The sequence below is a fragment of the Phoenix dactylifera genome, chromosome 2, assembly GCF_051530095.1.
Source record: "Phoenix dactylifera cultivar Ajwa chromosome 2, Ajwa_hap1_PhDact_Kaust_v1.1, whole genome shotgun sequence".
NCBI lineage: Eukaryota > Viridiplantae > Streptophyta > Magnoliopsida > Arecales > Arecaceae > Phoenix > Phoenix dactylifera.
Genome location: NC_143191.1, coordinates 54534571 through 54549882, shown reverse-complemented (window position 1 = coordinate 54549882; position 15312 = coordinate 54534571). Strand labels below are relative to the sequence as shown.

The window sequence follows — 15312 nt, the reverse complement described above, 5'->3', positions numbered from 1 at the left end:
GAAAAAGAATTAGACTTTTTGGAGCTTCACATGCATGGCCTTTTGCTTCGATTCAACTGCTTTGATGCCTCCTAATCCCAAAATAAAGAAAAGAAAGCGAAAAAGACTTTTTGATACTATTTAATAATTATATATATATATATATTTTAAAGAAATGAGGTGAATTATCTCCTTTCATTTCAGAAAAAAAAGAAGATTATTTTAACTTTTACCTTTATAGTCCAGACTCGTGCATATGTATCCGCCTTCAATAGTGACTCCAACATGGCCCTCATAAATTGAAGGAATCCATAGTGCTGTGTGTTTCATTATTATATCTTTTTTTTATATAAGTTAATTCATTTATTCTGTCTCATATAGTGATCTTTTATTTGGAAAACCTATCTTAGATCCTTCTATCATAGGGATCCATCCAGTCTTTCTTGATGGGATTCATGATATTGATTTGTAGTAATTATTTTTCCCGATATGGTGAGCCTGCTATACATGTACACATATGTTATATGGTGAATAAATAGCCATAGCTGGTGCTATACCAAGGGTTGCAAACAATTTAAGCTGCACATGAGCAAGGAGGGCTCGACTCGGTCTAAGCTCGATTCAAACTCGGCTAGGTCTAAGTTTGGCTCGGGTAAAAAAAATGAATAGAGTTCAAACAATTTTTGAAGCTTAGCTAATTAAATGAGCTGAACATAAATATGAGTCGGTTGTAAAAAACAAAAAGAGATGCTCAATTTAGAGCTTCTATGAGCAGAGCTTGAATAGGTGAAGTCATGCTCAGCTCATGCTGAGCTGAGTTCAAGCAGCAAATAGATATATCTAATTGAGCATGAGTAGATTGCTCCTTGACTCAGCTTGTTTATGACCCTAAATATCCTACAACTAGATGGTGCCAAACTAGTACAAATATTTTCTCTCCTTTTTGTTTGGAAATGTAACTATCAAGGATATTTCCAAATAGCCCTTGAAACATGTATTCAAAATCACACCAATGCACATCCTTTGAAATGAACCCCTTACTAACCCTAGTTTTGGCCATACTAACCACATAGATTGCAATTTATGACCTCCCCTTTGATGGGAAGAAAGTGCCAAAAGGTGGGACTATAACCAGGATGCCTACAGTCACATAGTCAGAGATGGCTACTTTTATATATAATAGACCACATGATGGTCATGGATATTTATTTTACTTAGTCCTAGTCAAGATAGATATGTATACATAGTTATAATGTTGGTAGTGACAACCATGTTCATATATTACTATTAAGCTAACATTAAATAATGTTAGTTAGAGAGCATGCAAGTTAGCACATGGACAGTGATGCTTAAGATAAACAAAAAACTGAAGAGGACTGCTATGTTTATTCTCCTATGTCCAGTATAACAAGATATTACGACATTATCGACATATAGCTGGAGCCTTCAATTGTCTGAGTGGATATCCACTCACCTGTTGAACCTTCTTATTAGAAGAAATCAATTGATCTATCCTTCAATAGGTGCTTGCATCAACAGCAATCATTGTATATAGAGGATTAAATTGAACAAGGCTGGTATAATAAAAGAAAATGAAACATCCTATCTTATGCACTTCTCTTGCTTCCTCATTTTGTATCATAAGGAGCATGGAAAAGAGTATATATTTTTAAGAAAGGGAGAATATTGTGTAGTAGTTCTTGAGGGTTTTGTTAGCAAATGTTAATCAAAATATAGGTATAATAAAAAAAGATACATCCACTCCTACCTTTCATTAGGATAACCTTTTTCCTTTTGGTTTTGTTTGGGACTAAGAGGAGCAGAAAAAAAGAACTCAAGCGTTGCTAAGCCAATGGATGGGTGGCCTAGGAACATTTGCATTGTAATATAGAGATAGGAACTTGCTTCAAATGTTTGCCTTTCAAATGAAAAAGAAAAGTTCACGAGACCTTAAGTTTTTCTTCTAAGAATTTTCTGTTTTTTTATGTATAAAAAATACAATGGTTATCCTTAAACACTGACATAAAAAAAAACTGTTCGATCAATATCCATCACAATCTAACAACTCAGCACTATAAAAAGACTTCGAAGAGGAAAAACAACTGAACCAAATGATCATTGAATTTACTGTAATATATAACTATCTATTAATATATGGTTGATTGGTTTATCTACTTAGAATTTCCATCACAATCTAAGCCAGACGATGTCAAAGCTGTCTAGGAGTTGACCTGAACAACAGTGTTGGCTATACAATATTACAATGCACCAACTATTTGTTTCAGATCACTGTCTCAGGTACATCTCTAGTTGGCATCCCAATAGAGGCAAGAATCTTAAAACGTCTCAGATAATTGAAACATCCAAAGCATACACAATATAAATTATGAAGCCATCACCTACTCACAAGCCTCAACAGTAACAACTAAACAAGAAAGAAATACATGCACACCTTCAATGTCATCCAAGGATTTAAACAAGTTATAACGATAAAACTTAATCGTCATAATAAATTACATCCTCATATATATATATATATATATATATATATATATATATATATATATATGAGGAAGTATGTATGTATGTATATATGTATGCGTACATATGTGTGTTGTATGTTGGTAGGTTGGAACTTCAGCATAAATGGAAGAATGTCCGAGATCTTAACTGGTTGCCTTTGTCATCACCAGTCTGAGCTTTTTCTCTTGAGGGTTTAGCATGCACTTCAACGCACTTCTAAAGAGATGATGTTCAGTGTAAGCAAGGGTCAGTTCAGTTCACTCAGTTCCCCTTGCAAAGAAGCGGGGAGATAATAGCCTGGAAATGAGGAAATAATATCACTGTCACCCTTATTTAGTGGGGAAGTGTATATGGTTGAGGAAAGCACCAAGTAAAGCATCATTACAGACGTCCCTAATTTTTGGAAAATCTTCCAATGTATTTCAAAATTTTGCAAAAACAATGAAACCCAAAATGACAAACATTTTAGTAGATAGGATAAATACATTTTCTGTTACAAGCAATCAAATCAATGCTTTATATTAATAATTTTACCATAATATGATGAAAAATATAAATATAAATGTCTTAAGTTATGTTTGTTTTTTCCTCCTACAATAGGATACTTACATGATTTTGATTCAGGAATATTCTGTATAAAATCCAAGAATGAGATTTGTTCCTGTAACTGCAATAGCCAAATTCCAGATAGTCCAATAACATGCAATTTAAAGAATTGAAATGGTTTACAGGAACACAAAGGAGTCAAGAGCTTGTGTTGGTCCAAGGCTGTATACAATATACAAGCACAGTTCTAATACCTCAGCCAGACCCAAATTGCTTTTGTTTACAATTTTGCCTAGGCAGGATCATAATTTAATTATGCACCCCACACAAAACATATCAATTGATATTTTTACTTATCAAGTCTAACCCATACTGAATCTAATTTTGACAAATCCATAGTCCATGCCCATCCAGATGGAGAATTGATCTATATTTGATCTAGTTTCCAGGCCCTACAGTGACCATTTTATGAGATGCCACAAGGTTCTGGTAGACTCCATATATATTTGCCGCAAGATGGATGCAAAGTGATAACGGAACAATCATCAACATGCAACATATATAATATCAACAACCAAAGATAAAAGTGAATGAAGAGGCCAAATCATTATTTACAATGTGAAATGAGAGACCCAGAAAAATGGTCATTTGATAATGTAATCTGAAAGGGACACCGTTCAAGAGTCAAACTTAAAAATCTACCTAATCTATGGTAGTTTACAATAAAAGCAACAATTATTATGCAAATACAGTTCCACATGTTGAACAGTAAGTAATTAGATGCACAATATATCTAATCTGTATCACCATTGCAATGGAAACATAGTGCTGAAGCACCAGAACTGGAAGACACGGACTATTTGTAGACCAGTCTCAAAGATTCTCTTAGTCATTTAGCACTAAATCACATAATATTACATGTGAAAAATTTCATTAAATTTATCAGATTCTGAAATGCTACTGATAGTAGTCAGACCATGAATAACATAAGGGTGAATATCGCAAATCCTATCTCAGGTATATGAAGAAACATTAATCATTCTGACTCTATCCATCCAGCATAGGTCCAGAGAAAGTCTACATGATTACAAAAAGGACAACAAACCATAACTCAATTTATGCACCTCAAAGTTAAATGTTATATATGTCCCAGGTAGAGAATGAGATGCATAATAAGTAGAACTTGTGACTAACCGCACGAAAGCATAAAGGATTAGCTCAGTCAAACCAAGTAACTAAAACAGAACTTTACTCCTCACAGAACTAAAACAGAACTTTAGAACCTATATTTATGTAGAACATTCAAATTCAATTTTCCATTAAGTCTCATCATTTTCCTGACATTCAGGGAAACTTTCTAGGCTAATGAAAAACATTTTACTTGCTATATAAGTACAAGGAGAGTCAAATTTGGAGCAGAATTCAGCGGAATGGATGTTATTTATGTGACTGAAGAGATGCCATGGTTAAAAACACTCGCCCAATCAAATCAAGAGGAGAGAGGGGAATAAAGACTAAGCAAAGCAATATTTATCCTCAAACCAGACAGCAGCAGCAACAACAGCAATGCTTAAATGCAGGGCTGCTACTTGGTGAATACACATGCTAAATGTGGTGAACTCAAAATTTGAATACTAAATGAATCAAATACTGATGAGTTATTCATCAGCTCAACCTCTAACTATTTTGTAACTGAAACAAGGTAGCAATCAACAATTTATAGTCCACCCCAGCATCAAAGATACACAGGAAAACTGCTTGTTGCCCGTCAAAGCTTGTGACTATTTGGTAAGATTATGGACCGGTTAAATAAATCAAATCCCTCTGATTTACTGTAGTTCTCATGGTTCCAAAAGAGCAGCTCGTAACTTGGCTTCTCAACCCCTGATATAGTGGCAAATGCATGGGATAAAAATTGGAACTGAAACCTTGTATCCAAAATTGATCACTTTGTGTAGAGAACATCTTCCCATGGATGACGGTACAGTGGCTGCTTCAATCTCTTCTGGTCGAAGGTATGCCTGTGAGTTCCAGACAGAGGAAAAGTTAAACAAAGAAATTAAACCAAACACTAGCTAAACAATAAACAGTCAGCAAAGACAGCAAGAGACTAACTAGAATTTCAAGCTCATAAGCCAAATGACTAGCTGAAGCAATGTCCATCTGATAGCTGGAATAGGAGGTAACACATGGGGCTATGTGTTGTGCCAAAGAACCAGGATAATTGTGAAACTAAAGATATCTCAGATAGGAGTTGGAGGCAAGAATTTGATTTCACACATGCACTTGAAAAGGTTGTGCAATTTGGGATATAAATAGAGGGCAAAACAAAACTCAACATGCCCACAGAAAATAGTTGTGATAAGACTTGTCAGTTATTACAAAAAATGTGCAACGCATTATATTAAATGGATGCAATTAGGAGATAATTCAACAAGTTTGTAATATATAGAACAAATTAAATTGCAAGGATCATTCAACTCAGAACTCACCCAATCAGACCAACTGAGCGTGCCAACACAAACAGTCCATTCAGATATCCAATTTCAACAATCTCATCAATCTCTTGTTTGTTAAACATTCCACTACCAGCAAGGAGATCCAAGAATAGAGACCCGATTGCACCATCAACATTAAGAACCAAGTTATTTGCCTTTGATAGAGTATAGGTTTCAACTTGGACAGCATAATCCATGTATTTTGTGGAAGGGAAATGAGAGTAAGCATATTGTTGCAGTAGTTGCACTCTCCTGTCTTTGTTGTCTCCTCTCTTGATCCTATCAACAATGAGCGAAGTAAATCAAATATGCCAAAATTTCAAGTAGTTCAAGGCTAAAGAGGAACAGTGAAACAATATCAAGCCATTATGTTTTTTTTGAAGCAATATCAAGCCATATTTTGAAATAGTTTATTTGAGACATTCAATATCAAGCGATTATGAATGTCTCAGATAAAATATTTCAAAATACGCAACACAAATATATGCACATTCGCTTGCATTAAAACATAGATATTAATAAACAATTTTTTTAGGTGCATCAGTTTCCGGATATATACAAGCATGCCAACATACATGAAATGAAGTTCTAGATCTTAAGCATATAGTATGTTAGCTTTTAGGATTAAACTAGTATTGGATGATTCAGCCCACAAAATTGTTTTGATAGGACATGCTACCAGAGTAACAATAACACCATGCAGAGGCAAAAGTAATAGCTATTTAGCAATTTTTTTTGCATTGATTTAAAAATCTATATCATTTCCAAAGGATTTGGCTCAGGACCATAATTTACAATGGTATATTAAGGAAAAGCAACTGAACCTAAACATTTTACTAATACTCATCTAGAAGCATTTAAAAGGTCGACTGGTTCCATGCCATACAAAGGACGTCGTGAATTAAACATTACTAGAAAATTTTCTGTCGATATCTCAGACATAGTAGTTTGGTATTTTTGTCTCCTATAGCCTGCAGCACTAAGAATACATAGTATTTGCATCTGTGGATAAATGATGTAACCAGGAAACAACTAGGAGTAGTCTAGGGCATTGATCGTATGCATGGCCAGCTAATATCTAAATCTCTGCCAGGATAATAAATGTAAATAAAACTAATACAGCCTCAATATGAAGATCTTATAAATTAGAAAAAAAGGTATATACCTGTGTCCAATTCCTGGTACACGAATACCCTTCTTTTTCATACCTTCAACAAACTCATAAGGAGTGAGACCCTGGAAAAAAATGTAATTAGATTTGCTTTTAAACCGGTAACTAAAACCAGAAAAGTATTGTTGTTTATACAATTACAAAGATTCAACTATAGGGTATTAAACCAACTCACCCTGTCATATGCATCCTTAAAATATCGAGCAGCATCATCAACAGCACCACCAAACCGAGGACCAATCGTAAGCAAACCTGTTTCAGAAACATTAGCAATTTTGCTGCAGCTTGATTGTAAGATGCATTGAAGTAATTGAAAAATTAGATGATATGATGCACCACTTTGTCGTAATAAATTACCTGAGACAAGGCTAGAAACAAGATCCTTTCCAGCTCTTGCTGTAACTATAGCGTTATGAGCACCCGAGACGCAAGGCCCGTGATCGGCACATAACATGATGCAAATCTGTCCATCTCCAGATTGTGTTAGTAAGCTAGACCCTAGAAATCAAAAATATATCTAAGATTCCAAAGAGCCTTTCACTGACTAACTGGTGAGGGCAACAAAGATTAGAGAAGTTAAGTTATATGAGCGGAAGTATGGGACCAAGAACAATAAAACAGCAAATTATACAACAATGAGTCTCTCTTACAGAAATCAGACAGGACCCTATCCATAATTTCCACAATAAGGAGGAAACAAGAAGTAAGGAAATATTTCAACCTCCAGCTAATCACTTGTCTAACACCTTGTCTGCTACTTTTCTTTATACACCATATGACAAACAAGAAAGGTACCCTGAATTTTTATTATGCACCCTAGTTGAACAAGGTTCATGTAAATTAATCCGATATTAATGACCTTATTTTCCTAAGAAGTCCATGAAATGCTTCAAGGAGTACGAAGACCCTTCAGGGGCTGGATGAGTTACAAACTAATTGTGCAATCATCATTGCATAAATAAGAAGTGAATCTTTCTAAAAATCAAAAGTTCTAAATCATCTTCTGTGAATAAAAATTAGATTTTTTCCATTGATGACACATAGCAAGAAAAGCCTCTCAAGGCCTTCAGCTTCCAAATTCTCTATCATAATCTTCAAGAGATAAAAGGTGACCTTGGATATAAATGAGGGCTCCTTAGGTTCCCCTTCTGTTAGAACTCCTTAAAGGGAAGGGCACCCAAAGTATACAGTCTCTTCAGGCTCTAAAGAAATTCTAAGCTAAAGCTTTGTCTAATGGAAACTAAAAAAAAATATAAGCAAGAATTATATGTTTATGATTTAAGAGTCAATGGGAATATAAAAGAATGAAAATAGATAGATCAAGTTAAATCATCCTCTTTAAGCTACAGTTATCTATCACAAAAGCTAGCTTGTAAAAATCAAATCCCACCCACCTCAATGAACTTTGTACAATAAGGGGGTAGGCTACGCTTGAACCACAAAAGGGAGATGACGTCCCCAACACCATAACCTCGTTCAACAATGGTAGACATTGGTACACCAGCATAAGAAGGCTCTTCACCTGGACATGGATGCATAAATAACTGCACTTAAGAAAGTTTCTGTATTTCATATAACCTTAAATGAGAGGTTGAGTAAATCAATAACCAAACCTCTGTCATCAGATATGGTAGAGATGATATGTGTTGGTGCACGGACCCTCCCATTCTTAATTACAACCTTGAGATCCTCAGGTATTTGAGGGGGCTTGGTTTCAGATACGGGTGTAATCTTCCCTTCTTCAACCTACGAGATAAAAATAATATGTTTATTTAGAAGGATAAACGTTTCTCAAAATATTTAGAAAGGTTAATCTTCAATAAAGGGTTAACTTAACAATCACCATAAAATATGTCAAACTTATATTGGAATTGTGTATAATACATGCATTCCAAACCCAAAAAAGACATCAATATGTAAGAAATAAATGTCAGCAAAACAAATGCATACAAGTTTCTCGAAAGTCTCCTTGATTGCATCCTCTAGGGATTCATATGAAGTGGGAACAACTGCTCCAGCTTCCCTTAGTGCCTGATTTTTTGCCTGAGCTGATTCCAACTCGCCTCCACTTTTAGCACCCTGATTTGGTAATGCAACTCGTGGTTAGAAAAGAATGAGCTAAACAACAATACAGATAGTTATGGTGCTATTCATAAATATGGAAAACAAGAAGTTCAGATGTAACTCACAGCATGACCAAATTGCACTTCAGACTTGAACAGCCGTGCACAAGTTCCGCTAACCCAAGCAACCACTGGTTTATGAACCTTTCCCTCTTTCAGGGCCTCAACCAGGGAGTATTCATCCCTCCCACCAAGTTCCCCAAGCACAACCATCATTTTGACCTAAGTTAGACGAAACAATAATATTAAAGAAAGAACAAATTAGTATATCAAGTAAACACTTATAACTCTTTTATGTTCTTGTGAGGTAGTGCGTGAAGAAATTGTGTGCAGTAGCTCAGCTTAGGTTTGGCACTAAATGTTTTAGCTATTGATACGCAAGCCAATATGATGAATCTAGAAAAAAAAAATTCTTCATGAGAACCTGCTGCTCGCCATAGCGTATCATATAGGAGAAATGCTATCTCTGGAAGTACAACTCAAAATATCCAAGTGACTTCCAGATTTGCCATCCATCTTGCTCTTTTAAAAAGTGAAGACAGTGCTGCCCACTAGCCACTATGATGTCGCCCAAAAAAATGTGGACACCGTATATTGGCAGATGTGTTTATGATGGCAGCATGGATAGCAGATTCAGGGTCTACATGGAAAATTATACAGCAAAACATTTAGGAACAGCTTAGTCCAACAACTGGAAGATCCAAGCACCTTAATCTGACACCCAGGTTCTGATATGAGATTATGACAGTTATTCAAAAGAAGGAGAAAAAAATATTTAAGTAGTGACCAGATTTAATTGATGATGTTGCACAACTGACGACATGCATACACCTCTTTTAACAGATAAAGAATTGCAAGTTAGGCCTGATACAAAAGTTGTTAGCATAATTGGTTATGGCTCAATGACAATAACAATATTGGAATAGATTGCTTATTTTGAGAAATTTACAGTCATATGTACCTTTTCCAAATAAATAAATACCTGAAGGAAACAACCAAATATATATAGTTATGTGAATCATGATTTACCTGTGGGATGTTATTAAACCGCAGAATATGATCAGAAAGAGTTGAACCAGGAAAAACATCTCCTCCAATTGCAATGCCTAGGAAAATCCAACAAGTATCCAAAATTTAGACTAATATTCAGAGGCTAAGGAAAAAGACTGTATTTTCCTTTTCTACCCTTTGAAATCCACCTGTGTCAGGATGGGGGGTTGCCAGATCCCTACCAATGCAGAGAAAAATGTCGATCTAAGTTGTTGGCTAATTTTATACAAAAGTACCTTCATAAATTCCATCTGTTACGCGTGCAATTGTGTTGTAAAGTTCATTTGACATGCCTCCCTGTGATCATAAAATCAAATCAGTGCATTCTCATACTAATAAGATGTGTGTCCTGTAAGACTCGATATATTTTAGGCTCTTGTTTGTACAAAATAGGTAACAAAGAATAAGAATAATTATGTAAGAAACGGGACAGACATCTGGACTGGATTGCTTTTTATGATCAGGGCAGTCATGATGTAGTAATCTCTACTTAATAAAAGATTTAAAATTATCATGAATAGAAATAGTTTCACATTGCCACACTATAGCAAAAACTAGCAAAGCAGCAAAGTGAAACTAATAATAGAGTAAAATATACTCTGACTAAAAACTTGTAGAAACATACCGATTTGGATACAAATCCAACAGATCCAGGCCTGTAAAGCTTGCAGTGAACAATATTGTCAATAGTTCCAGCAGTGTCACCAATTTTAAAAGCTCCAGCTTGAATACCACCAACAGTGGCAGGACCAATAATGACCTAATTTAGACCAGCACAAAGATTTGTTATCAAGTGAAAGCAGTAAGAGTAATAATTTTTGATAGAGGCTCTTTTAGACCAATGCTGCGTATACTGGCCCAGCAGATATCTTTTACCAAAAGCACCTAACACTTATTCACCAAAGCAACTGAAACTTATTTGTTAATTAAGTCAATTATAGTAATAAGCGGCTGGGCCTTGGCACAACGGTAAGGTTGCAACATTTGTGAATTGGGTGTCACATGTTCAAGACACAAAAATAGCCTCTCTACATGAGAGGGTAAGGTTGCATATATCTAGCCATCCCCAATTCCTGCACTGGTGGGAACCACATGCACTGGGACACCTTTGTAAAACAATTATAATAATAACTAGCTCTCTATATACTGAACATTTGAGAGAACCGACCACCAAGATATCCTTTTAGAGTTCAACTTCAATCCCCTCAAATATGCTAAATCTCATTATCAAACCTTTAAACCAAAAAAAAAAAAAAAAACACTCATCGTGTGATTTTATCAACAGTATCTTACCTTGCTATTAGACCGTGCATATGCAATTAACTGTCTCGTGTCCGACTCTGGAACACCTTCGGCTATAATAGCCACTACTCTGATTGTTGGTTGTTTCAGAGCAGACATGGATGAAGCAGCTGCACTGTAGATACAACAACTATGTTAGCTATACGTTTCCACATGCGAGTAGTGGACAGTTTTCGGATTTAGGGGCATGTATATGGAGAAAGCTGACCTCCTAAATGATGCAAAGTTGATGAAAACATCAGCAGTTGGATGTGCCTTGCAAGCTGCTTCAATGCTAAAATAGAACATCAAAAAGAGAAAGGGCATCAGTATATAATTTGAAACCTGATTCAAGTATGCATTTTACCAAAGAACACTAAAATTTGATAATTGGCTAGTGCATTCATTGCAAATTCGAAAAACTATCCTGATTGAACTGTTATGCACACGCACACCTTAATTATCATCTATTATATGGTAAATTGCTAGAAAGATAATTTAAATGAATAAACATTTGAGCTGCATGATGTGATAAATTAAATCTGATGAGAAAAGTCTAATTATCAAAGGAACTTGTAATTCAATAGTCCATATTTAAAGTAAATAACACTTATAAACTTACTGCTAAGGTTCTCGATGTCTTCCATTCTCGAGTCTTAATGGTCACATTAATAGTGGTTACAGTTAAACAATTACTTTGACAGTTTGACGCATGTGAAAGACCTCATAAATATAGTTTGTACATTGAAGGTAGTGATATTATTTAGCTTAACAGGTTCCATTGTAACTAACACCCCTGAAACTTGAATATATTAGTTTATGTCTGACCGTTAATACTGAAACTTAAAGGAGGTTCTCTATCGAAATAAGATGCCATAGTTGACCTAGGTTTGTACACCTCTTCTACTCTAAGGAGCATAAGAAGTTGGACCCACACAAGGTATCATTATATCATATTCAGATAATTTCAAAAATCTTGAATTCATGGGTTCGATAATTACATCAACTACAATGGAGCTTTATGGATGTCTTTTTGCTTACTCGTGATGCTCATAACATGTAGCACCACTAGAGTGAATATTTGAAATTAATATTTTTAGTACATTAACAACATATTGTATCACAATATATGATAGATGGAGTATGCTTATCTTGTTATTCTGAAGATGTATTAAACAGATATCTTCAGATGAGATGCATGATAACAACCATCAAAATATTGATTCTATGAGAATTAATCCAACAGCCCATTCTCACCAGAAATTCTGAAACAGCTTCAGTTTAGTTAATTATTAAATACAAATAGTGAAACTCACGTTGAATGAACTGGAATAGCAATCTCCTCCTGACCAAAAAATAGTTTTTGAAATCCCTCGGATCCAGGAGTTATTATTCCAGCAACAGAAGGTGTTTCCCTCCCTAAATGTTGAGATAGAAATTAGTACCAAATTGGATGTGTGATTCACCATACAGTCTGCAACATTGGCAGTTAAACCTATGACTAATTCATGGAAAGTTAAAGCAATGCGCACCACAAAGGAAGTCAAAATCAAGCATCCTCTGAATGGGTAGTTGCTTATAATTGTAGAATAATGCCTGGGTATTCCGTGAAAAAAGTTGTCCCGCAGCCATGGTGTAAAAGGATGATTGACTAGTCTGCATAAAGTAATGAATTAACATTCAGAACTAGAACAAATAGCAGCTACTTAGAGATATATGAAATATTCAGAATAGAAAAAAAAATGGTGCAAGCAGTAGTTGATTCAGAGTGCTTCGGCAAGTATCATTACTTGATGTGCACAACAATGAAAAAAAGAATTAAAAATGACATAAAACCATTTAAATGGACATGTATCTATGTGTATATTAGTGAGTTGCAATATGACTTTGTCATTTTTGACACTTGGGACTTGACATTATTAGCATCTGAAAATGAAAAAGAAATGTGCTTTCCGTTCTCTTTTACGCTTTGGCAAGAACATAAATGTCGAGAAGACCAGAATTTTCTTTAGTTATTGTCCTAAAGACAACTGACAAGGTTAATTGAGAATTATTGTTAATGAGGAAGACAGCCTCAACACAGAATAGTTCATCTACACTATACAACCCCATTCTCATCCCCACCTCAACCACCCACGCCCACCTCCCCCGCCCCCCATATCCAACCCAATAAATAAATAAATAAAAACAATTCTTTTTACCTCCTCACAGGTTTTCATAACCACAGTATCTTGAAAATATGAAGAAAAAAAAATGCCGTACAAAATTGTGCACTTTCTCGAAAGAAACTACTGCTCCTTAGCTTCTGGAAACACTCCACACATAAACAGGCGCATCACAATATTCACCATTTAGAATCATCCATCTCATGCCAAGTAGAAAATATGAACTAATGCTCTCTGCTAAAAATCACCTTTTGCAAGCACCTAAAAAAGAAGCATTTAGTAAGACTCACTAGCCAGATCAAAAGTCATCTTCCACAAATAAAGTCATCATCTAAAATCATCACCTAAGTATAGAAATCGGAAGAGAGAGAACTTTGCCAAGGATCAGCAAGACCGCTGCGGCATTTTCCCCTCTCAGATAAAAACAGCTTCGGCAGCAACACCATCAGAACAACAAAATAATTGGCTCATACGCAACCACTCATATTTTCATCATAGAAACACTCCAACTCCATCCAGTCAGTCAAACCAAGAGATAAATCCCCCCATATAACAGATCCTCAGCATCAGCTAACCCGTCAAAAACCCAGATCTTTACAAATTTTAACCAAAATGATTCAGAAAGATTCAAGATCTAACAGTCAGAGGTAAAGATCATGCCTACAAATTGAAAAAACGAACTGAATCATGAGAAATCGCATCAATGCAGCCAAAAGAACACGGATCACGTCATCAGATCCACTCAGCAGCTCAAAGATCCCAACCCGACAGCCGAAACCACAGCGATACGGAGAAGATAAAGAGCGAGAAAGGAGGAGGGCAAATCTACCTGCGATACAGGAGCTCCCGCGAGTCCCGAGAGAGAGAGAGAGCGCGAGCGAAAGGGCGAGCGAGCGAGCATTCTTCGAACCGTTGGGGGTTTATATAGCGTTGCCGAGGGAGAGAGTGGGGAACCACTCCCCAACGCCCGCGACGAAGCGTGCGGACCGGGTCTACAACTCGTCGCAGTTTAACTCTATACGACAATATAGCATCCGCCGTCGGTTAGTTCAGATCGGAGTAATCATGTCCGTCCGTATATTTCGTGGTATATTTGGACCGTTGATGAGGTTATTTGCATGGAAATTTTTATGCGGAATAGTTCTTGGACGGTAGCAACGCTGGTGAAAGTGGGTTTAGGTGAGGAGTAGTACGTGAGGGGTGCCTAGGTTGTGAATGGTGGGTAATGATATTTCAACCTCATTTCTATGGAAAGGTACGCTACTCCATAAAATTAAATGTATCCGCATTGTGTTTTGCTATATTAATAATGAAATTTTTAAAAATAGTTGTTCTGTTGTAGGGAAAGTTATTTGTGCTTTTTATATATATTGGCACATATTAAATATTAGAGTATCATGGCCGAGGTCCCAAACAGTTATAAAATAAAATATTTCCTTTCTAAAATATAAATTATTTCTATTTAAACATTCAACAAAATACATTGTACTTGCCTAATTTTTATGATAGTTAGTGTTTCTCTCAATAAAATAATATTTTAAAATATAAACTTGCATGTACTTGCAAAAAAAATATTTTTAAATATGTAAATAATTTTGGCCAAAAGATATCATTTATCAGTTCATCATTATTCGTAATAAGGTAATGATATAAGCTCAAATTTGATTTTCAAATAAACTAGAACATCTCGAATTGCTCCTCCATGTGGACTGTGGAGGAAGGAAACTGTACTCCTGTGCTCCCCTCATCTACTCGCATCTTGAGTGATACATCGATGGTGTTACTTCCATTAATGTGATCTATTACCCTTGGATATCCTCCACTCGTCTTGCCCGATGGCCGACTCATGGACTCTAATACCTTGAATGGCTTGTTAGTGAAAGACCTCAAGATGGCTAAAGAGAGGGGCTAGAACTATCCCTTAGTTTGATGGTTGTTCAAGGAGGATTTGGCTGGTAAAATTTTATTTATGGCAA

The 15312-nt window shown here is 35.7% G+C and overlaps 1 protein-coding gene across 2 annotated transcripts; it reads right to left on the bottom strand.

Moving 5' to 3' along the window:
- Positions 1-2675: 2675 nt before the first annotated feature.
- Positions 2676-14227, bottom strand: LOC103721016 (ATP-citrate synthase beta chain protein 1-like). 2 transcript variants are annotated; one of them, XM_039124273.2, is made up of 18 exons: positions 14166-14219; positions 12704-12827; positions 12488-12590; positions 11401-11466; positions 11184-11307; positions 10516-10650; positions 10127-10187; positions 9870-9946; positions 8907-9062; positions 8668-8796; positions 8331-8463; positions 8112-8239; positions 7075-7180; positions 6893-6969; positions 6712-6782; positions 5541-5825; positions 4977-5069; positions 2676-2799 (listed from the first exon to the last, which is right to left on the bottom strand). In XM_039124273.2, the coding sequence occupies exons 2-17, from the start codon at positions 12801-12803 to the stop codon at positions 4994-4996; spliced, it is 1827 nt and encodes a 608-aa protein (XP_038980201.1). In that variant the 5' UTR covers positions 12804-12827; positions 14166-14219; the 3' UTR covers positions 2676-2799; positions 4977-4993. The 2 variants fall into 2 exon arrangements, with proteins under 2 accessions (XP_038980201.1, XP_038980198.1); XM_039124270.2 differs by lacking the exon at positions 2676-2799 and having other exon boundaries at positions 4557-5069; positions 14166-14227.
- Between the last annotated feature and the right edge of the window lie 1085 nt (positions 14228-15312).

Bases quoted from the DNA above. Each gene is read 5' to 3' on its own strand.
- LOC103721016 (XM_039124270.2), bottom strand. From the start codon at position 12,803: ATGGCTGCGGGACAACTTTTTTCACGGAATACCCAGGCATTATTCTAC. The intron at 8,797-8,906 runs GTGAGTTACATC...TTACCAAATCAG, and splicing joins AAGTGCAATTTGGTCATGCT to GGTGCTAAAAGTGGAGGCGA. The intron at 8,240-8,330 runs GTTTGGTTATTG...ATCCATGTCCAG, and splicing joins TACCATATCTGATGACAGAG to GTGAAGAGCCTTCTTATGCT.